We start from the raw sequence: 22,506 nt of genomic DNA, 5'->3' as shown, positions 1-22,506 counted from the left end.
TAGCAAACTGATGGACTGAAACCTTACATTTCCTGACCGTGAACCAGCATTAAAATGGGGAGTGACAGATTCACTGCTGTGTCCCGAGCGCCTGGAGAAGATGCAGTGCCTGGTCGATGGCATGAACTGATGGTTAAATGTGGGAACTGCGAGGCAGAAAGAGCTTCCAATGACAGCCTTAAAAACACTAACAACTGAGTTGAAGAATTTCAACGTTAATTTTATAAACTCCCTAACTAGAAATCTTCTATATTTGTTATAGTCAGACTTCTGACTCAAGATGGTTATTAGTTAGCTAAGCACTGAAAAAATTTCACTACTGAATTCAATGGAACGATCATAGAGGCACCCTATTATAAAAAGTGTAAAAACTTTTGGTTTTATTGCATAGAAATGTGCTCTTTTATAATTCTCTGTTGGTGTGTGAGTTAATACTATGCTCTTTCCTCCTTGCTGAAGCCCAGGAAATTGGGAAATTCTGTTAGTCTACCATAAATGCAACCAGAAAGGCAGCTGAAACGAATTCCTGCTCAGGCAAAGGGAGTGTTAGATTTTCTAAGATGCCTTACTGTTAGCAGAGGAAATCAAGGATTTCTTTCACTTAATTCAGATCTTGGGCCCATTGTTTACACGTTCTCAATGACAGTGGTGAATTGAGATCAGGAAAATATTTTTTCTATTTGTGCTAAATTTCCTTGGTCTTTATTTTTCCTAATGCCAGAATGTTTACGTATAGCCACACATTTGCAGTCACCACATTATGATACAAGCCAGCTTCTCTCAGTCCAGTTATAGTCTTTGGATTTGGACTGGAGAACGCTGACCCAATGAATGGTTCTTTTTCTTTGTCATCATATAGTGTGTCATTGAGCTTTGTATGGTCAGCCAATGTCCTCACTGCTCGCTGGAAGCTCTTAGATTACTTCAGAAATAGAAGTGATTCTTAGAAACCCAAAGGAATTCTAACTTTAGTCCACCATGTAACCTTGCACATGGAAAAAACCAAACATAGGAAGAGACAATTCATTTTTAAGTCCTCATGATGAGAATTCTCTAAAATTTGAAATTATAAAGAGCCAGGAATGGACTTAGAATTTTTCCATCTGCTTGGGGTTCTACTATTCAGCAGGGAAAGTGGAATTAAAATATGTTAGGACTTCATACAAATTCTGGAGTCCTGGCCAAGTGTGTCTATTCCCATGAGGGATGTCATTTAAAAAAAAAAATCATTGTAGACAGTATAATTCAGAGATAATTTTTTCTTTTTACTTTTGGAAAATGATAAAGGAAGTCAGACACTCTCAATATTAGGATCTTGTTGTCTGAGAAGCACTAAGTAGACTATATGTGTATGTGAAATAAGTACAATACTCCTTAGAGAAGGTGCAGGGTTTGAAATCACTGGGATGGTTTACAGACTTGTGGATTTTAAAAAAGCATATGAAGATGTGAAAAATAGAGCTCAAGTGACTTGACCAAATTCCCACCATTTCTGAGCTTCCAAATTTAGATTTCAATGTACCATACAGTATATGAAATAGGAAGGAAAAGGGGCAAAAAAAGCATTCATTAGATAAAATTTTCTTGTTTTTGCTTTACTAAAGATCTCCTGTATGTGAGTCATTGTCCTAAGCCCTGCATACGAGGGGGATAGTTTAAGGAGCCTTAAGGAGATGACAGGACCAAACTAATATGAAACTTCATAGATTACGACACCATGTAATTACTATTTGAAGAAAATGCTGAAGAAAGCCTAGAGGAGGGAGCTACTGAACTCCATCATTCAGAGAACTTGGATGGATTGAATTCTCACATTTAATCATTTCAAAGAAATAAACTTCTGAGCAAATATACAGCATAACTAAAAATTCAGATACTGCTTAACCTATTTAAAAGAACTCACTTTCTTTAAAGACTTCCTTGTATAATTATTTTGTATCATCTGGCCTGGTTTTTAAACTGGATTCCAAGATCTATGACAGGAAAGACTGTCTATGGTTGCCTTCAGGTAGTAAAGGCACCATAAATCTTCATTAAGTACCATGTAAATAAATGGCGTTACTAGCTCAGAAGGAATTTTAAAATCAATTATGCAAAATAAATGAAACAGGACTTTCAGAAACACATGGTTAGCAATTAGGTTATAGTGGTCTTTTGAAATATATTTTTATTGAAGTATAGTCACTTTACAATGTTGTGTCAATTTCTGGTGTACAGCACAGGGCTTCAGTCCTACAGGAACATACACATATTTGTTTTCATATTCTTTATCACCGTAGGTTACTACAAGATATTGAATACGGTTCCCTGTGCTAGTGTTTTGGATATTTGAAATAGATCATTATTTCTTTAAAAACTTATTCCATATCTGGTTTTGTAAACTCAGATTGATTTTTGTTTTTCACTCAGTTGAATGAAGTTTTACAGAACGCCAAACAGTGCATCTCCATTACATGCTAATAAGCATCACTGAGAAACGTTTACTTTGATAAAGGGGCGTAAATTACACAGGTAATCCCTCTTGTGCGCTGAACGTTACTCCACTGACTTAAGCAGCTTCTGCATCTCAAATATTCTGCTCTCGGCCGAATCAGGACTATTACGTGGTGTGTATTTCTCAATGTGATCTCATTCCTGCCAGGGAACTAGGAACTGTGGGGCACATTCAGAGCACAAAAGAAAAATCTGGATGATTTTTAACACTGCAAAAAGGTGTTCTCTGATAAACACTGAGGTTGGACAAAAAACAGGAAGCACAGGAACAGGGCACCAATTTATGAAAAGTCGGCATTTTTTACGTACCTGGAAAGTAAACCTTTAATGTCTGTCTTTCCAGAAGTAGGTTAACATGACACCTTGAGAGTAAATTAACTTTAGAGGACAGTTCAGAAGGGACACAGGGTATCATAACATTACTGAGGGCATAGTTCTTACGCTCACGCTTTGCCAGTAACACAGCTACTTGTTTGTATTTCTGAGATCTGAAAAAGAACCTCAGATTTTTTTTTTTTTTTAAATACGCTAAAACAAAAAAGGACAGCTCTTGCTTTTTTTGGGGCACACTGTAAACGAATACGCAAAAAACACAACAAAGGTGAGAAACCTAAATTAATCTCTGTTATTACAAGCCGCTAGTGTCTTTGGTTTGCCAATCCTGTGAGAGCGTCGCAACAGGCTGATGAAAGTTCACACCGGCTCTGAGACACTCAGCTTGTTGGTCCCAGTGAGGTTTCTTATCTTTTAGAGGAATACCATTCCATTTAAAAGCACCTTTCGAATATCTGAGTACATGTTGTTTTATAGCTATTTATTCCCCAAGGGAATATGTTAGGTTACTTGTTTTGTAGTTGCTGTAACTCATTATAATAACACCATCCATTTTCTTCATTTAATTTTTTTTAAGTTAGAACCAGCTTTTATTTATTTATTTACTTATTTACTTATTTATTTAAAGAATTATTTTAAAATTTTTTCCCCTTTATAAGTGTTTTTTATCCATATATAGTCAGTTTGCAATGCTGTGTCAATTTCTGGTGTACAGCACAGGGCTTCAGTCCTACAGGAACATACACATATATTCGTTTTCATATTCTTTTTTGCCATAAGCTACTACAAGATACCGAATATAGTTCCCTGTGCTACACAGTATAGCTTGTTTATTTTATATATATTTAATTTTTGAATACTTATTTAAAAAATGAAGATGGCTGCACTCCATCACAACTTGTAGGGGTCAATCACAGTGCTAGGCATTTTATGTATATTATTAACAAATACAATTTTCTTGCAAAATAGGTCCTGATATCTTCCTTTAAGAAGACTTATATTACTCCCTTTTGATTATATAATAATTGGTGATCCCAACAACGAATGATTAGCTAAATGAATGAGATTGCAGTTTTAATTTCATTAACAAAAATGCATGCTGCTCAAATTGAATTTTGCTACTGTGCAAATCTAGGTATTAATTCATCCAAAGTGGAAGGCAGGATTAGCTGATCTGCTCTGAGCATTTAAAAATATTACGGAATATTGGAACCTAATGGCTGAACCATTGCATCCACATAATTTGTATCATTATTATATGTAATTGCAGAGTTGTGGTTTTAAGCGGCAGAGGGTAAAACAGAACAGAATTGAAGGAGACATATGAATGGCCAGCATCTCTCTTCAAAGATGAACATAATGAATTACTTTCCAAGAAGAGTAAACTTTCAGTTCACCATCAGTTAAGTTCTCAGGAAATTCAGGCAGCTTCTGGGAAGCAATTACAGCTTCTATCACTTTTGAAATTTTAATTAGATGCCCCCTGTCAGAGACAAGCAACACTTGGGATAACCCATTTAGAGGACAAAAAGGACTTCACTCCATTTCCAAACTTAGAGTTTTATGATGCACACGGCAGGTACTCCATAATTATGTATTGAATAAATTAATTGTTTTTACATGTTTTGCATCTTCATTTTGTACCCAAAAAGAAGCCACAGGTTTCTCTCAGGTGGGTATCTTTACTTTGAATGGAAGTCCCAGGAGTCCTATAGCCAGGCCTGCATTTGAGTTCTGGGTCTGCCTCTCTCTTGTTGAAAGACCTCTTTGCAAGTCACCAAGTCCTTTCATCTACATACTGATGACACATTTTGATTGTCACAAACTATTCTGAGCTTCGGACACCCACACTTCACTGCCTGTGAGACATTTCAGGGGTCTCAAAGTCAGCTTCCCCCCCCCCCCCAAACTAAACACTTTTTTTTTCTCCATGCTACTTAAACTCTTTCTAAATTTCCCACTTTAGTGAATATTGTTATTGCCTACAACTTATCCAGTCACTCATCAGAAACCCTTGGCATCTTCTCAATTTTGCTCATTAGATCTAAACAATCTTTTCTTCCTTAATATGTATTTAACTCATCCATTTCTTTCCATCTCCATCAACCCTATTCCATGGCAAGCCATTGTCATCTTTGTCCAGAGTACTCAGCTACCTTCTTATTTTTTGTGTCCTTCCATGATTTTAAGCACATATACATATATATGTTCAATACAAAAAGACATCTATTATAAGACACCAATAATTACAACCATATTTCAACTGACATTGTGTTTCAGTTCCCACTGAGTCATTCAATAAATTATGACATCTTTGATAGATGAAGTGTAGCAGTTATTTCAGAACAATGTATCTTAGTCTTTTTTTTAAATCCATGTACTATTTTAATAAATATAAAAATCTTCCCTGGTAATTCTGCGAAGATACACTAGAGTAGCGTATCTCCTGGATATATGTTTTTCTAGTTGGTGTATTTCCATGTTGGGAAGAAAGTGTTTTCCCAGCTTTTTATTTTGTACTCTGCACTTTGTGTTTTTTTAAAAACAATTCCTTTTTTGTACATTCTAAATACAAATCTATATCATATTGAATGTATTTTTTGCACATGATCAGTTGACCCTAAGATTCTGACAATAAATCACTCAACTTTCCCCTCCTCCTCATTTCAAATGATTGTACCATTAACTCAGCAGAAAATTAAGTAATAAAGGAACTTTCCTATGACTTGTTTTATTGGTGTAACAAGAGAGTTGTTAGATGCATGTGGATTGTAATTCTCTGTGGACTTTGGTTGGGTGAGTTTTAGACAAAAATCAAGTTTGAGATTTAACTGTTCAACACGCTTGTTCAAAAAGAGACTAAATTTGTTCAAAAAGGGACATTTTACTTTCCATTATTTAAACTTATAAATTAAAAAGTAAATGTAAAATGACAGATTCTATAACACAGTGTTTGCTTATAAAATACCCAGTGTTTTGAAAATATGTTGCCTTCAAGAATGCAGACAGTGGACACGTTTCGACCTTTCATATTAAGATCGTGGGCCACTTTTTGCCATGTATCCTTCTAAAATTTATTCTCAATCTTAGCTTCCAGTAGGACCACCCAGGAAACTTATAAACTGATGCCCAGTTCTCATCCCCAAAGAATGTGATAGAGCTGATCCAGGATAGCAATTGGATACTGGTATTTTTTTCAGAATTCACCAGGTGATTCGAAAATGTATAATTAATGTTAAAAATCTCTGATCTAAAATACTGAAAAGCAGGTTCCAGTGTTGCCGAAAACTGTTGCATTCAGGACTACATGATTCAAAACAAAATTTAAACCCGTTGCATTCAGGACTACATGATTCAAAACAAAATTTAAACCACTGTTAATACATCTAACTTAAAATGAGCAAGGCAAGAATGAAGTAGTGGTTGTCTGCTCTTTTTGGCTGTTTCTTGACGAAGCAACATAGTCTGCATTTATTACCAAGACTAGTTGGATTAGATGTCCATCCCACTGTAACCTCTGAAACAGTTGGGAACAGAAAATCAGCTACTTCTTAAGTTAATTTTACAACTGGATTTTAAAACACTTTAGGAGCACAATTTCTTTAGTCCTCCTTTCAGTTAAAAATAAAGTTTTGAAATCTATATTAAAACTTAAATTGAATAAATCACAGTGGTATTTTTCTCAATATCTCTCAATAACAACTTCAATATTAATAAATCCTACGAGAAGTGTTTTGTATAACATTATTTTTTAAAAATGACTTTAAATTTCTGCCCACCTTAAGAAAACTAATCTTCATTTGTAACATCAATTTCCTCAAATTTCTATGTCTGTTTACTATTGCAAATGGCTCATCTCTACGCTTGAATCGCGTGGTGGCGTGATTACCGGGTAGCTTCATTTTCCTTTGCTGTTTTCACAGATTAATCAAGACAGAGCTTATATTCACACTGGGGAAATAATCGTTCCATCTCCTCAACAAAATGAGTGTGTTTGTGTTCTGCAATCAGCTTGAAGTGAGGCACTCGTATGTTCCCAAGTTGGGCACAAAAATTCTTACTGCTTTCATTCATTTCAAGACATTATATTAATGTTACCTTCCTTGCTTCCACACAGCTGTCATCTAAAATGCCACTGCAGAACAGACCCATAATTAGCTCTTCAGTTTGTACTTTAAATATGTTTTAATAAGCAGCTCTCTTCTCTGAGTAGAGAATATTGCTGTCCATTCTTAGCTGTCAGTCTCAGAATTTAGAGGGTGTTTCTTATGTGAAGCATTGCTCAGACAGGCTGATCTATGCACTGTATTTAAAATGCACCCTTACTGAATTATGAGCTATTCACATTTATCCAAAAACAATTATAATGATTCTGATAGATTAGGAAATATTTTAAAAACACAAAAACTAATTTGGAATTCCTGTAAATCAAATATTTACGTTCCAAAAATAAATTCAAGTTATCAGAAATGTAACAATTAAAAATTAATTTAATAATAATGACATCAATGAACCATTTAATAAATATTAATACATTAAATGATATATGTAGATTATTATATTTTATATATTAAATATAATTATATCATATTTCATACTGGTATTTATTTTAAATATTTAGTAGTTAAATTTTTATATTTATTTATTGCAAGAAAAATAGTTTAATATTTTATATTAAGTGTATGAAAATATCTTGAATAATTTAATTGCAATGAAGCCCAGAGGACACATGATATGCACTGAAGTCAATGCATTTGTTACTTCAACATGAATTTGGGCCCAAAAGAGACAAACACGATTTCAATATGGTGATACACGAAGCCACAATGTGTAAAGATTCCGAGTGAAGGGTCACACTGAATGACTGGATTTTACTTCTAGTGGTTTATTTCAAACCATTTCTGGAATCCAGAATGAGAGACTCTGGGTATCTGTGCCTTTTGAATGCAGGACCCAGTTGCCCCAGAGAGCATTTCTTGTTCCTCTGTCAATACCTCTGTTTCCCCGCAGGTGCTTCCTCCCACCTGAGCAGAGGAGAAGTGTCTGGGCAACTTACTGTGAGTCTCCTCACATTCTGCCCAAGTCTGGGTGCTGCCAGTGGTCTGAGAATGGAAGCTGCTCATTTTATACTAACACAGATCTGTATCCTGGATACAGCCAAAATGTAACAGAGAGGAGTCAGTAATTCAGAATATAAGTGGATAAGCAGTGAGATGCAAGATTTACGTTTTGGAGTAAATGTTACTGATTTAAAAGATCGTGCACAGTTCATTAAAGGTGAGCTATAAATGGATACTTGTTGATATACTAGGTAACATGTGAGTTATGGAAAATTAATTTTAAAAAAGTCAGTCCATAATTGACGTAAGTAGGTCCTCAAATCCCTGCTCCATGTGCAGATTTAAAAGTTATCATCTGCCCCTTTGGAGGTGACAGGATAAGCCTATGAGCAATAAGACTGAACTCAAAGTTCCCTTTGCACAATCACCTAATACCAAAATCTGACTGCACACGATGCATGTTCATATAATTAGGCATCAAGGCTGCGATGCTGAGCTCTTACTAGGTCTCATCATCTGACTTTGTCCTTTTTGTCCTTTTTCTATGGTCTGGATCGGCTATGGGGACATGAGCACATTTAAATCTCATGACCATATGGAGTGGCATGCAGGCAGTTTCCTTACTTCCTGGTTATACAAAAAGTTATACTAATTATGTAGATTTGGTTCATTATAATGGCACATATGAAAATGTATTAAGTTCTGCATTTTGTCAAGGTATTATCTTAATGATTATGAACTGAAAAAAAAAACAAAAACCCTTGATCTTATGATGGGGAAATCTTAAAGGAATTTTTATAAATCAGTCTATGTGTGTTCTCTTTTCAAATAAATTATGTATCATGATGGATTTAAAAATTGGTAAAATATAAAATAAAGTAAAGAGTAAATAAATATGGGAGTATAATTTAAATTTCCATCTTTTATAACCTAAATTTTCTGCAGTGTGTGTGTATTTTTAGAGTAAAAAATGTTATTTTTAAGTTTAATCATACCTATGTAGCTACTTAGATTCTAAACACCTGTGGTAAAAAAAATTCTAAAATATATAATTAATTTCACATGTACATCATTTAAAACATAGGTGTTTTTATTTGTAGCAATATGGATGGACCTAGAGATTGTCATACTAACTGAAGTCAGAAAGGAGAAGACAAATATCATACGCCATCACTTATATGTGGACTCTAAAATATGACACAAATGAACTTATTTACGAAGCAGAAACTGACTCACAAACATAGAAAACAAACTTGATGCTTACCAAATGGGAAAGAGGGTGAAGGGATAAATTAGGAGTTTGGGATTAGCTGATACAAACTATTGTCTAAACCAGATAAACAACAAGGTCCCACTGTATAGCACAGGGAATTACATTCAATACCCTGTAATAAGCCACAGAGGAAAAGAATGTGTAATATATGTGTGTAACTGACTCACTTGACTGCACACCAGAAACTAACACAATGCTGTCAATCAACTATACTTCAATTAAAAAGACATAAATGACTTTGTGCTTTTGTTCAGGGTTCCCCGACCTCATTCTGTGGCCCAGTGTGTAGCAGAGATGGGTCACAGTGAGCAGAGAGGATAAGGAGGTGATGGAATGGCCCTGGGCTGCTGGAATCCTGGCTTATGAGCAAGCCCCTTCCTCAGCTCCACTGTTTCCTATGAGAGCTGCCCATGATGAAAGGTTGCAATGTGTTGGTTGGATTTATTTGCCTCTGTTCCTGGAATGTCATTTCCTGACCTCAGCAAAAGAAGTAAATAAATCCTGTCCTGAATACTCACCCTCTGACATGAAAATCAAACAGCACTTCCCAAATCAGAACGCATTGACAGGTGACTTATCAACATTTTCAAGCAAAGAGGAAAACACCTTAAATGTGAACTGTATTTTGAACTAACTCTTGATCAATAAAGTCAGAAAATGGCAAAAGATCCTAATAGCCAAAGAAAAAGTCAAGACCCTAAAGCAAAGTCTATGTTTAGGCCTACATGTGCCTAATCTTTCAACCTTAAGAATATGGCCAATGTGGCTGAAATTTTAGATAATGAAATAGAAGAAAAGTTATTATGAAAAATTCCTGCCTAATGTCTTTCTTACTCTGTCCAGACAGTCAAACCACTTTCTGCATTTTCCTCATTACTTTATTAAAAATAATTGATCAGCTGCTTTCTGTGTGCAGAGAATAGCCTGTTGGTAAATTATGATTTGACCCAGAATGGAATCCAGTGCGTAAGAGCAGGTGTTGCTTCTACAGTTACAGATGCTATTTGTCTCTAGCCTTGGCTGCAGAAAAAGAGTTGAACAACCAAGAAAGAGCAGAGCAAGACCCACAGGTCACAGAGGTGAGCCCAGCTCTCCTGATCAGCGCTCCCGCCTCTCGCTTAGAAGGTCTCAAAAAGTAATGGCTTGTATTCACATACTTTGCCCTATGGTCTTGCTTACATGGTATTAACATTTAAAAAATATAAACACCTGAGCGTGAGAAATCTCATACCCTGTTCCCAACTATGCAGTCGGATTTCATCAAATTCATCCCTGCCACTGATTTCGGTGTACGTAATTCTATAAAGTAAATCTCATGGGGGATTTTCCCTCAAATGTGTGTGCCATGTGTAAAAAACAATGACTGCATTTTGTGTTGGAATAAAGTCAATGGAATAAAATCAATGGAATAAAAATTCCATTTTAAAAAAAGTGGCTTATAAGTAATAATGTCTTCCCATCAGAATGTAAGTCGCAAGAGATGGTTCACTGCAGTGTCCTTAGGACTGAGAACAATGGCTTACATGTGTTAGACGTTAAATAAATATTTGTTACATGAGTAATGGTCTCTGCGTCACATGGTTTACAGCCTGACACAACCTTCTATATGTAGGAATACTTGTCTCCACAGAAGACAGTAGGAACCAGGGGTGCTGGATTGTGCACAGCGTCGTATTCCTAGACCCTGACAAACCCTTTGTGCACAAAGGACAAATGTGCATTTTCATTATAAAATGGAGATAAAAGTACTTAATATTTCAATGTTACATAAAGAAATAAGAAAACATATGTAAGTCATCAGCTTATGGATGGCTGTCACTGTGGTGGTGGCTTATTTTTATATTTTAACTTCTGAACTCAGCTTTATGATGGTCACCCAGGGAAGTGAGCTGTCCCCATAAAGAGGAACAGAGTGGCCTTGGTATTATTTTCTTAAAAATCCAGGACTGAATAAATTAAAACGAGGGTTATTTTTTCAACGCAGTCAACTGGTGATGCTGCATACGTTTTAAGGAACCAGAATCTGCCCTCCTAAGGGAAGTACTGTCTTGATGTATCATAAGGCATTCAGTACATCTTACTGAATTGAAGTACAATTAATTTTAAGTAGTTTTTAAATTAAACAATGTAATTTTGAAGTTTCTTTTGTAGACTAATGTATTTGTTAATGATGAATTCTTATGCATCAATTATCTGGCACTTTCAGGAACTACACACACTATAAAAATAACTTGAAAGCTACAATTTCCGCCCTTAAATTTTTAAAAATCTTTTCACTGTATGTTATTCTGATGATTTTTGTAATAGCAGGAAAGACACAATTGTTGTCGACTCAATGAGTCAGACCATGGACACGGTGAATCATATAAGAAAGACACTATTCAGAATGTTTACTGTTGCTGTTGCAAATGATCTATGATTGTGATTAATTGCTTTTGAAATTTTGGTCAAAATTGATCTGTCCAATTTTCTGGCACCGGCTCTGTATGTCAAATCTCACCCTAGAATTACATACATCAACGTAGCCTGGACTGCTGTAAAAACAGGGGGGAGCAAGACGGAAGTAATTTCTGAGTTGTCAGTGACGGATGGATGTTCTGGTTTCACAGTTTTAGTAAAGAAAAGGTCTTACCATAGCTGGCATAGGCATCCTCACTTACTCCATGACCATAGTCATAGTACTCAGGCACACTGCAATAGATTTAGACAGCAATCAATGTTACGATATTCAGGAGGAATCAACCCAAAAAACTCAAATGGAATTTGAAAGCAAAATGTGTGTTAAGCTCATAATCCCAAGAATCTCTAGGCATAAAACACATCCTATAGAAATTTTCAGTGAGAGAAATACATGTTATTGACAAAGAGCGCTGTGATTTTCTCATACCAGCTCAGCACTTCCTTATTTCTATCCTCCAATTATATAAATCAAATTTCCTCTGAAACACAAGTCTAATACTTCAAGAGGAGAGTTATAAAAGGTCTATTTCCAAGAAAAAGTGCTACATAAGATGACAATCTGGTCAGCTGTGTGTGGTGTTTAATGCTGTTACCTTAAGAAATATACATCAATTTCGTCTTCACCTCCAAACACTGAAATGATGTTTATAGTCCCCTTCAACCCTTCCACAGTATGTCCATGCACTTCTCAAATATATACACTATTTCTTTTCTCTTAATGTCATATAATTAAAAAAAAAACACTATACAAAAGGTGGAAATTATTTTACTTTAGCTTAGTATTTGGAAAAATTATGCATATTTTAATTTTACTTAGGGAATCTATGAATATTTGTAATACAATATATTTTTCATTCAAGTAAGCTTCATTTAAAGTTCTCTGCCTGAATCTTAATTTATAAATTTATATATGTATATATTTATAAATTATATAAAGGTTATTCATTTCTTTTAAGTATATAAAAGTGTGGCAAGAAAATGGCTTAATATCAAGTGCCAAATTGTGTAGGGGTGAGGGTGGGTGACAGATGCCAAAGGGTTAGGCTGGAAGGAAGACAGAAAGCCTCAGAATTATTTAAAAATATTTGGTTGTTATTATCCCTCAAAGCAATCCCATAGGTCTTATTATGTCAAATACTTGAGATTTCATTGATATTAAGGAAAGAGACGCAAAAAAGAAAACGAAAGTTTAAACATTAGAGATGAAAAGACAGATGGAGAGAAGTTTGGCCATCTGTATCTTTCTGGGAGGTGGCTGATTATGCATTAACTCAATTTTACTGTAATGTAGCAGGAAGAAAAAAAAGATTCCCTAGTCTTTATTGCCCAGGATATTCATATACAAACTCTCTAGGAAGAATATATGGTGATAAGTTTTCTCTCCATCCTTCTAATGCCTTGAGATTGTAGAAGTCTAAGGCCATTGGCTGGTGGCTGGATGTTTATCTCTTCTGTCACATACTTATCTTGATAGAAATGGTGCACCTCAATTGAGAGCCCTCACGTATGTGTAGCAAAGTCCTGAGAGCTGTCACCTTGATTTCCTGAATGTTCAAGAAGTGGCAGTCGTGAGATTGTGATTTAACAAGCATGTTCCCATGTATCAGGATGAAGAGAAAATGAGGGCATTGAGGCTGCTCCCTTCCTCCTAACCAGCAATCTTTCCACGAGTAACCCTGCTTACGTGTCCCAGTGCGTGCTGTGTGAAGACCAGTAGCACCAAACATTATCTAGTGACATCACTCTGTTTCTGATGGGATTTCAATTTTAATTTTAATTGATGAATTAATGTGGAATCTAAAAAAAAAAAAAAAAGGGCACAAATGAACTACTTCTTTGTAACTTAGATGACTGATTTCTTGAATATGTGCAAGCATATCTGATTGTCCTTTGTGATTGGATTACTGCATTCTGTTGATTTGTATTTTGCGGTTGGCTTTATTCCTTTGGTAACTGTAAGTTTGAAAAAGCTGAAACTCTAACCTGTTCTTAGAAACAATGAACAGTACATATATGTTAATTTCAAAAACAACTTAACCATGAAAATAAAGGGTGAATGGGCGGAAAATGAAATAAACCTGAGTTTGCATTATCCACTATTGTTTAGTATATGTTATTGCTTGCTCTTAAGAATATTATCAGCAGCTTCCAAAAGAAAATAATTGTTTGTGTAGCTGCTTTATTTTTTAGTTATTAAAAAGTATGTTTCGAAAGTTTTAAGAAAATGGATTTTCGTAAGCAAAAGAAAATACATGTGAAATATGTGGCATTAAATATATAAAGAAATTAGAATAAGGAAACAATAAGGATAACTAAGAAGGTCTATATTAAAGTAATTCCCAAATTAGTTTCTATAGAGAATATTTTCTGGTTATTGTGAATCAAGGAACAGTCTCCGTTGAGAGGAGATGTAAAAAAAATTGAGCAATTTACCAATACTTTCAGTTTTATGTATAATATCTCAGCACTGAGAAATTTGAAAGGAAGAATTAAGAAATCTTAAATCAATCTAGACACTGCTTTAAGAGTTGGCTAAAATTGCTAAATAAGTAACAGTGATTTATTTAAAGAAGGGTTTTCTGCAATAAATCAAAATTTTCATATTTGATTCCATTATAATAGGGCAGGTGATATGTACAATTCATGATCCATTTGGGAATCTAGCCATTGCATGACGTTTATTGATGACACCAGTATTTCCTACTTCACAGAGAAAATTTCTCCAATTTGGAATTAATAAAAAACTAAGAACTATGATAACTCAAGAAATGTCTAATTTAACATTTTTCCATATATGTAAGTTATATAAAAATATTTATTATGACAATAGTTAATAATTTTGCCAAAATAAAAAGGAAGAAATATACATTTAAAATATTTTAATTGATGAAGCTAAGAGAAGGAAAACTAAATTGCAGTGAGAGAGACCATGACAAAGCAGCTGAGTTATTCTCTACTATAAATAATACAGACCCACTAAGAGGGAAGTTTAACTTTCAGAACTCTAAAAAGGGGAGACTGAAACATATAAGACATTTGTAAAAGAATGGATCATGCGAAATAATGGAAGAATAATGGAGAATAATCATCCTGGACTCCACCAGAGTCCATACCTCTGCTAATCCAAACATTACCTCTCATTTCTTCCCTAAGAAAATATTTTACGTGGACAAATGGCCACACAGTGAGTGGAATACACTTGCCAGCCTGCCTTGCAGCTAGATGTGTCTTGTGACTGTGTCAGGAAAGGTGGGATGTGCACAGAAGTGAGGGATGTCAACCTCAAGTTCGTTTCCAAGTTGAGAACAAGCTCCTCGTCTTGGGCTTGTGCACCATCCCCTCCTCAGATGGTAGAATGCACTCAAAGCGATGATCTACCACCTACCATGCAAATGAGATAATGACTTAGGAAGTCATGTACAGCAATATGGAAGGAACTTGTCTCAAAATGATCACACTGGAGCAGACTTCCTCTAGATCACTGCCTCCCTCAAGGGGTTGTTATCCAGAAAATAAAAAATCATCTTTTCTCTTTTTTGAGCCACTAATTTTTGAATCTCTGTTACAATGATTTAGTCAAATATAAAAATCAATATATAGAAGTGTACAACTGCCATTACAATCCCAAAATTTGGGCTATTAGCTCAGTGGGAGGGTGGAAAGTGTAAGGGAAAAAAAAAATGGGAAGGCCCAAATGGCAAGCTACAAATCCATGTGCATTTCAGCACTGTGGGAAACAGCTGGACAAAGCCCAGTGGTTGGTAATCCCTGATGCTTTTTAAAAGGTTGGCAAAAGTTATGAGCTCAAGTAAGAATCAGTGGTGAAGCTGGGATTTGAACCTTGATGTATCTGATGATGCAACTCTTGGGGACAACTTATAACTCATCTAGTCCATTCCATGTATTTCAATAATCATCAACTTTATCTACATAATCTTAGACAAAAAGATGCTAAATAAATCACTTAACATCATTATGACCCTGAGCTAAGTGTGATTAGGAAGATCAGGTGAGCTGTGAGCACATTTACCTATCTTCCTCCTTCTCAGAAGATTCCCAAATACTATCAACAAGGGCCTAAACCAAGCACATGAAATTCTCAACACCCTCTTCATTCCCTCCTCAATTATTTCCTCTTCTAAGAAGTCTTCTCAGGTCCCCTCTAATGTATTCCCACAATGCTATTTACCTCTCACGTATTGCACTGTCATTTTTTGCAATTTGACTTTTACATGTGCTGTTATTCAATTGTCTGTCTTCCCAATTAATATAGTTCCCATGAGGTCAGGGCTATTTGGACCATCATGTATTTACAGGGAGGAACCCAGTGCCTGACACATAGTAAATGCTTTAGAAATGTTGGCCAAATGACTGTGGAAAACAGTATGGAGATTCCTCAAAAGACTAGGAATAGACTTACCATGTGACCCAGGAATCCTGCTCCTGGGCATATATCCAGAGGGAACCCTACTTCAGAATGACACCTGCACCCCAATGTTCATAGCAGCACTATTTACAATAGCCAAGACATGGAAACAGCCTAAATGTCCATGGACAGATGACTGGATAAAGAAGATGTGGTATATGTACACGATGGAATACTATTCAGCCATAAAAATGACAACATAACTCCATTTGCAGCAACATGGATGTCCCTGGAGAATGTTATTCTAAGTGAAGTAAGCCAGAAATAGAAAGAAAAATACCATATGAGATCACTCATATGTGGAACCTAAAAATAAAAAAAAAAGAAAAGAAAAATGAACATGAATACAAAACAGAAATGGACTCATAGACATAGAATACAAACTTGTGTTTGCCAGAGGGGAGGAGGGTGGGAAGGGATAGACTGGGAATTTGAAATTTGTAGATACTGACAGGCATATGAAGAATAGATAAACAAGATTATACTGTATAGCACAGGGAAATATATACAAGATCTTGTGGTAGCTCGCTGTTAAAGGGAATGTGACAATGAATATATGTATGTTCATGTATAACTGAAAAATTTTGCTCTACACTGGAAATTGACACAACATTGTAAATTGACTACAACTCAAAAAAAAAAATGTTGGCCAAATGAATGCACTGAGGTCTTGGAACTGATGAGCTTTATGTTCATTCCAGTTTAAACAGCCACCTTCTAACCTGTAGGCATCATCCAATAATCCATTGCATTGATTACCACTCATCACTGCCTGTGTACACACACCTGAAATCCCTTTTCTATTTGAAGAACCAAATGCTACTTTATTCCACAGAGCCCTTAGCATTCAGTTCTATTTAGATCAAGGTCTCCAGTTTCCTTGACCAATTTCCTTGATCCTTCTACGACATAACTATAATTACAGTTAACCTTCTAACTATATTAAAAAAAAAACAACCTAAAGGTTTTTAAAGGTTTGTATCAGGAAAAGTAGATTTGGTGTTTACTTAGAAACCTTCTATGTAACAAAAATAAAAGATTCTGCTCACCTACAAAAGAATAGGACACGGGTTAGGGGACTTAGAAGCTTTTCAACTCTAGACATGTTATGGAAGGCAAGTTTGTGTGCCCCACGCCCCCGTGAGGCCAAATAAACCAAAACATTGGAGTTTCGAGCAGAGAAAGGTTTACTGCAGGGCCAAGCAAGGAAGACGAGGTGGCTCATGACCAAGAAAACCCCAAATTCCCCGAAGGGTTTCAGCAAAGCATATTTAAAGGCCAGGTAAGGGAGGGGGGCCACAGGGTGCATGATCAGCTCGTGCACAGTCCACTGATGGGTTGATGCAGAGGTGACAGGGAGGTCAACATTATTACCCCCAGGCGCCAGGGGGTCTGGGAGCCACATGCTCTTGATCGTCAAGTAGTTAATGTCTTCTTCTGGATGGTGGGTTTTAGCATCTGAAAAACTCAAGAAATATACCTGAGATACTACTATTTGGGTCCTTCAGGGGGGAGCTGCAGCAGAGGGCGTGGGGGAGGGGTCTGACCCCAGAAGCCCCCACAGGGGTTTGAACTATCTGCTCAGTTACAGGTAGTCTGAGCCTTGGATTTTAAAGTAGAGAGATTTTGAGTTGTTTATTCTTCTTTTTAACATCTCATGGGACTGAAGGTCAAAAACCTCTGCCTTCTATTTACCTAGAAAATTTGGGACTGGATGAAATCATTCACTCAATATTTATTGAGCACCAGTACTATTCTGGGGATATAAAAAAGGAGAAGTTACACGACCATATTTCTTAGATGTGTTGGAATAATAAATATAAGTATTACAAGGAAGTATCCATAGATGAATGCTGTGGATATTTTCAACCTACTTTCTCTCTATTTATCCAGTAAAATTTATTGAGAACCTATTATGTGCCAGATAGTATTCTAAGTGCTAAGTAATACAGTAGTGAACAAAATAGACAAAGATGCCAGCCCTCAGGGAGTTCAGAAGTAAAGTATAGGCTAAGTTAAAGAGTTTTAAGTGTCAAGGAGAAAAGACTAGAGCTGGAAGATGAACATCCAATGCTGGGATAAGGGGTACAATTTATAGTTAAAGTAGTCAAAAAGGCTTTACCGATGAATCGATACTGACAGACACCTGACAGAGATAAAGGAGAAAGCCTCGGAAATTTAGGGAAGGAGCATTACAGATAAAAGGAAGACGTAAAGACCACGAGGCTGAGGTGTGCTTGGGGCATCTGAGGAATGGTGACGCGCCAGCGTGTCAGGGCGAGGTGAGTTTCAGGAGATGAGGCTGGGAGCAGGGCTCAAGGGACATGGATGTTTTTCCATGTCCACCCCTGGGGTCCTCCCCAAGGCTGTCTCCTGAGCTCACTTCCTCGGTCTCTGCCTTCTTCACTTTCACTGTCACATCCATCCCCAGGACTTTACTGATCACAAACTCCGTAACATCTATAAGGAAATTGCTAGTATAAGAGCAAGAATTGTTTGAATCCCACATTAATATCAAATTAGCACGACTGCTTCAAAGTATTCCTTGTAATATCGTAAAGGTTAACATATACATTTTCATCCCAATATTAAAAGATAATTATTTAATTAAAATGTAAAATAACACAGTGATTTAGAGAAGGCATTATTTGAAAGCAACCAAATGTGATTGAATTTTGATAGCATAAATGAGAGGGGGTCTCTGAATCCACTGTCATGGTTAATACTGTAAATTGAAGTGAGGGCTTGTAATATTTATCAGGCTGCTACCAACAGTTTTCAAAAGCTTATAAATGAAATACTCTGAATTATTAGAACAGATGGATATAAAACATGTTTAATACACCCAGTCATAAGGCAAAAGGAAGCATAGGAAAGAAAACATATACCATATGTAACTGCTAATTATGAGTGAAAATTGTTAATCTCATATTTTTAGAATTAAAATCACAGGCACCAATATCATTGGAATTAATAAGAGATTCAAATGTGAAAAGCGTATAGCTTATATCATTAGCCACCATTATGTGTACATATTTTACACATTTCATTTTTCATTCAAGAATTTTTCCATTTAGAAATTGGCCTTTATTCTGAGGACAACAGGAGAATTAAAACACACAAGGTAACCTCTCTGATACTAGACAACAGTGTTCTCACATAGGACAATTTTCTTTGTTGAGAATTCACTATCACTGCACTCAAACTATTGGTAAATAAGAAGTTGGGATAAATATAAACCATAGCAAATTCTTTTGCACAACTTTTATTTCATGCATTTCTAGTACAGAAATAATTAAAGTAGATTTTAAAATAAAATTTAATATATTTTTATTTGAAAATTGAAATATGCTGATCATTTTGTATGTGCGCTCAAAAATATTAAATAAAATATGTTCCTTTTTGTGTGTATGTGTTTTGGCTAAAAGGCAAATACCTTTTTCTGCATTCTAATATCTGTGCTTTTCATAGAGTTCTAACACAGGGAAAAAGCAATGCTTTACATACTATATTTCTGAAGTATCTCTGAGATTCCATCAAGATTCCATAAAGCTTTAAAGCATCTTTGAAATTTATACTGTATTAGTTGGTTACTTATTTATTCATTTCATTCAACCTGCAATGTTACACAGGAGGCACTGTGTTATAGAGCAGCCACGTTTGTGTATAAATATAACACAAAATTTGTGTTCTGAAATTAACCAATAAACTAAATAAATTAGACATTGATGTATGGAGAGATAGGAAACACAGCAAAGCTCTATACTTGTTTTTCTGGCCAGTTTGTTTTGAGAAAGTCAAAGCTGTAAGTATCCCACACAGAGGTAACTCTTATTACAAGACAGAAAAAAGTCTACCATCTCAAAAGTATAGAACACTGAGTGTCCACTCTCCAGCCCATTTGGAGGGAAATCAGTATGCCTTGTGAAAAGTGATACACAGAATTTAGAAAAAAATATATATCTGAACTTCAAATTGAGAGTGGCTGTTTTTCATTTTTATTGAGTGTGTCATCTAGAACAAATCATTTAATCTCTTTGAAAAAGGTTTTTTTTTACCTTTAATATGGCAAAAATGATACCGCGGGTATTAAGAAGAACCTGTGACAGCCCTGTGATAAGTGCCTGGTACATAGCAGGCGCTCAGTAAGTATTAATAATGGTGATCATCCAATCAACGAAGGCGTATACATAAAGCGCCTCTTCTCCATATTCATAAACATTACAGTGCTGAAAGGGGTTTCATCTTCTTGAAATATGCTGAAACATGAAATAACCATATATACCCTCGTAAGTTTCAGTTGACGGTATTTTATGTTCACAGGATGAAATATAGGATGATTATTCATGAGGGAAGTGACATATTTGTTCTGCTCATAGATTTAGGATGAAGACAAATGATCTACATAAGGCATCTGGTGTAGAATTATGATCAGCTTTGCAATGGTCCCCTTTACAGAAAATGGATCTTTTGAGGGTGCAACCTTATGCCCCAAATGAGAGAGGAATTTAGATACGCTTTTGTTTTTCTGAATCAGTGCTTTGTATAAATTTCTGCAAATGGTCTTTTTTATAGACACTCTCAAATCATTTTTTTCTAGTTCAGCTTGTATTTTCTGCTTACTTTGACCCTCTATTACATGAACGAGGGGTGAGCAATTTTGTAACAAAACATTAATCTTCTGTGTTATCATGCGGAATTATCATTAGACCATAGTAATTATTTTCCATAAATAAGAACTTCACTGGCTGGTTAATTAGGTTCAGTGGTACATGACATTCATAAATGAACTGTTACCTGCTTTTGGTCCAAACACACAGAAGCTACTGAACCCTAGCTTGAAATGGACATAATTTTGACTGTCTATACATAATTTCTTTGGTTGAGTCATAATTTATGAGTACCAGTAAGATTTCAGTCCTGTAAAAATCAGCATAATTTCTATTTATTTCCATCCTTTAATCTAGTTGACTTTGGATTCATTGGCGCAAGTTGCACTATGGTTACGTATTAATGATGATTTATAGTCTTCTCCATTCAAATCACAAGTGAAATCTTGCCTGCTTTATGTAATGTTCCAGGGCAACCTGTTAGTTATTAAATGGATATTTTCATGCACAAGACTTTGGAAATGGAAATAAATAAGAGTCTGGGGAAAGAATATATGAATTGATAACAATTGATTCTATTTCTGTAAGTCTTTTCTTTATGTGTGGAAACAAGGTCACATTTATCCAGAAACTCTAAGCAGACAATGTAAGTAAGGGGCTGTCTTCAAGCACTACCAGTGTGGCATGCTTTGAACTGAACTGTAATTATGTATTTTCATGTCTTCCTTTTTTCTAATCCTTAGACTGTGAGTGGTAATTCCTTAGCACTGGCCCTTTTCCATCTGTGTTCTAGTGATCTACCCAGCCTCTTCTCAGTTACTCCCTGTTACCACACCCAACACCCTGACATGGTGGAGTATCTCCCCAAGTCAAAATCTTTTCAAGGCCCCCTGCCCCCGACCGTGGTTGTCCTGTCTAGAGGAAACCCCCCCTACCTCTTCACCGAATGAGGGAGTCATCCTCTTCCTGGGAGCCAGGTCAATGGTCAGTGTCTTATTAGAGCTTTACCCAACCTCGCAGGCAAGCTGTCGGCCCTTCCCGCTCGCCTTGTGCAAGACCTTGCTCACGTCTTCATGTAGAACAGCTCATTGGGCCAGAACTCCTTTTTAACACTCTGTTTCTCCAGCACCATGGTTCTTAATATCTAGTGCACACAAGCATCAGAACGATGCTGTGCTTAAAAGATGCAGCATGAGCACTTCAGAGCCCCTTTCTTCATGCCCTGAGTCAGCTGGCCTCAGCAGGGGCCCAGAAACCTGTAATTTCACTTGCAGGTGTTTTTGGTGCAGAAGCCCAGGGTCATACTTTTTTTTTTTTTTAAACAAACCTACACTAATTGTGAATAAGTCAAAGTGTGAGCTGTGTGTTATTTGTTTTGAATATATAGGCCCAGAAGAGTGATGGGGAATGAAAGTTTGTTGAGAAAAAGAATGAGCAGCTTTAAAATACCACCTAATTTCTTTGTGAATTATTTGTAAGGTGCCTGACGGTACAGCCATGGAGGTTCGTGGCTACGTCTACAACTGTTCGTATGGAGTTTTAATTAATGGCCAATGTCAACTTAAAGGGTGCTACTGAACTTTGTCCTTGGCGCTGTATGTTTTCCAGAATTAAAAAAAAAAAAAAAAAGATTGGGTAAAGAAATATAAGAGGTGCTAGGAAGGATAACTAATATGCTGGTTTTAAGAATTAGCATTCCAAAAAGCAGCTCCAAATCAGCCACAGAAGGCTAAATGCAAGGTCAACAGTCACAGAGATCAATGTCCATTTCTGTGTTTGGGTTAAAGAAAATCAATTCCAAAGATGCAGGGTGGCATTAGAACTGGCTCAACAGCAGTTCATTTAGAAAGA

General features: G+C 36.0%; 1 protein-coding gene across 3 annotated transcripts in view; it reads right to left on the bottom strand.

The window, feature by feature from the left end:
• KHDRBS2 (KH RNA binding domain containing, signal transduction associated 2) overlaps nt 1-22,506 on the bottom strand; it is a 644,953-nt gene that overhangs the window by 145,253 nt on the left and 477,194 nt on the right. For all 3 annotated transcript variants that reach the window (XM_074348987.1, XM_074348989.1, XM_074348988.1), the window contains exon 8: nt 11,792-11,850. In XM_074348987.1, coding sequence (XP_074205088.1) covers nt 11,792-11,850 — 59 coding nt within the window. The remainder of the gene's footprint in view (nt 1-11,791; nt 11,851-22,506) is intronic.

The sequence above is a fragment of the Camelus bactrianus genome, chromosome 20, assembly GCF_048773025.1.
Source record: "Camelus bactrianus isolate YW-2024 breed Bactrian camel chromosome 20, ASM4877302v1, whole genome shotgun sequence".
NCBI lineage: Eukaryota > Metazoa > Chordata > Mammalia > Artiodactyla > Camelidae > Camelus > Camelus bactrianus.
The sequence above is the reverse complement of the archived record's forward strand: the minus strand, read 5'-3'. Positions and strand labels throughout refer to the sequence as shown.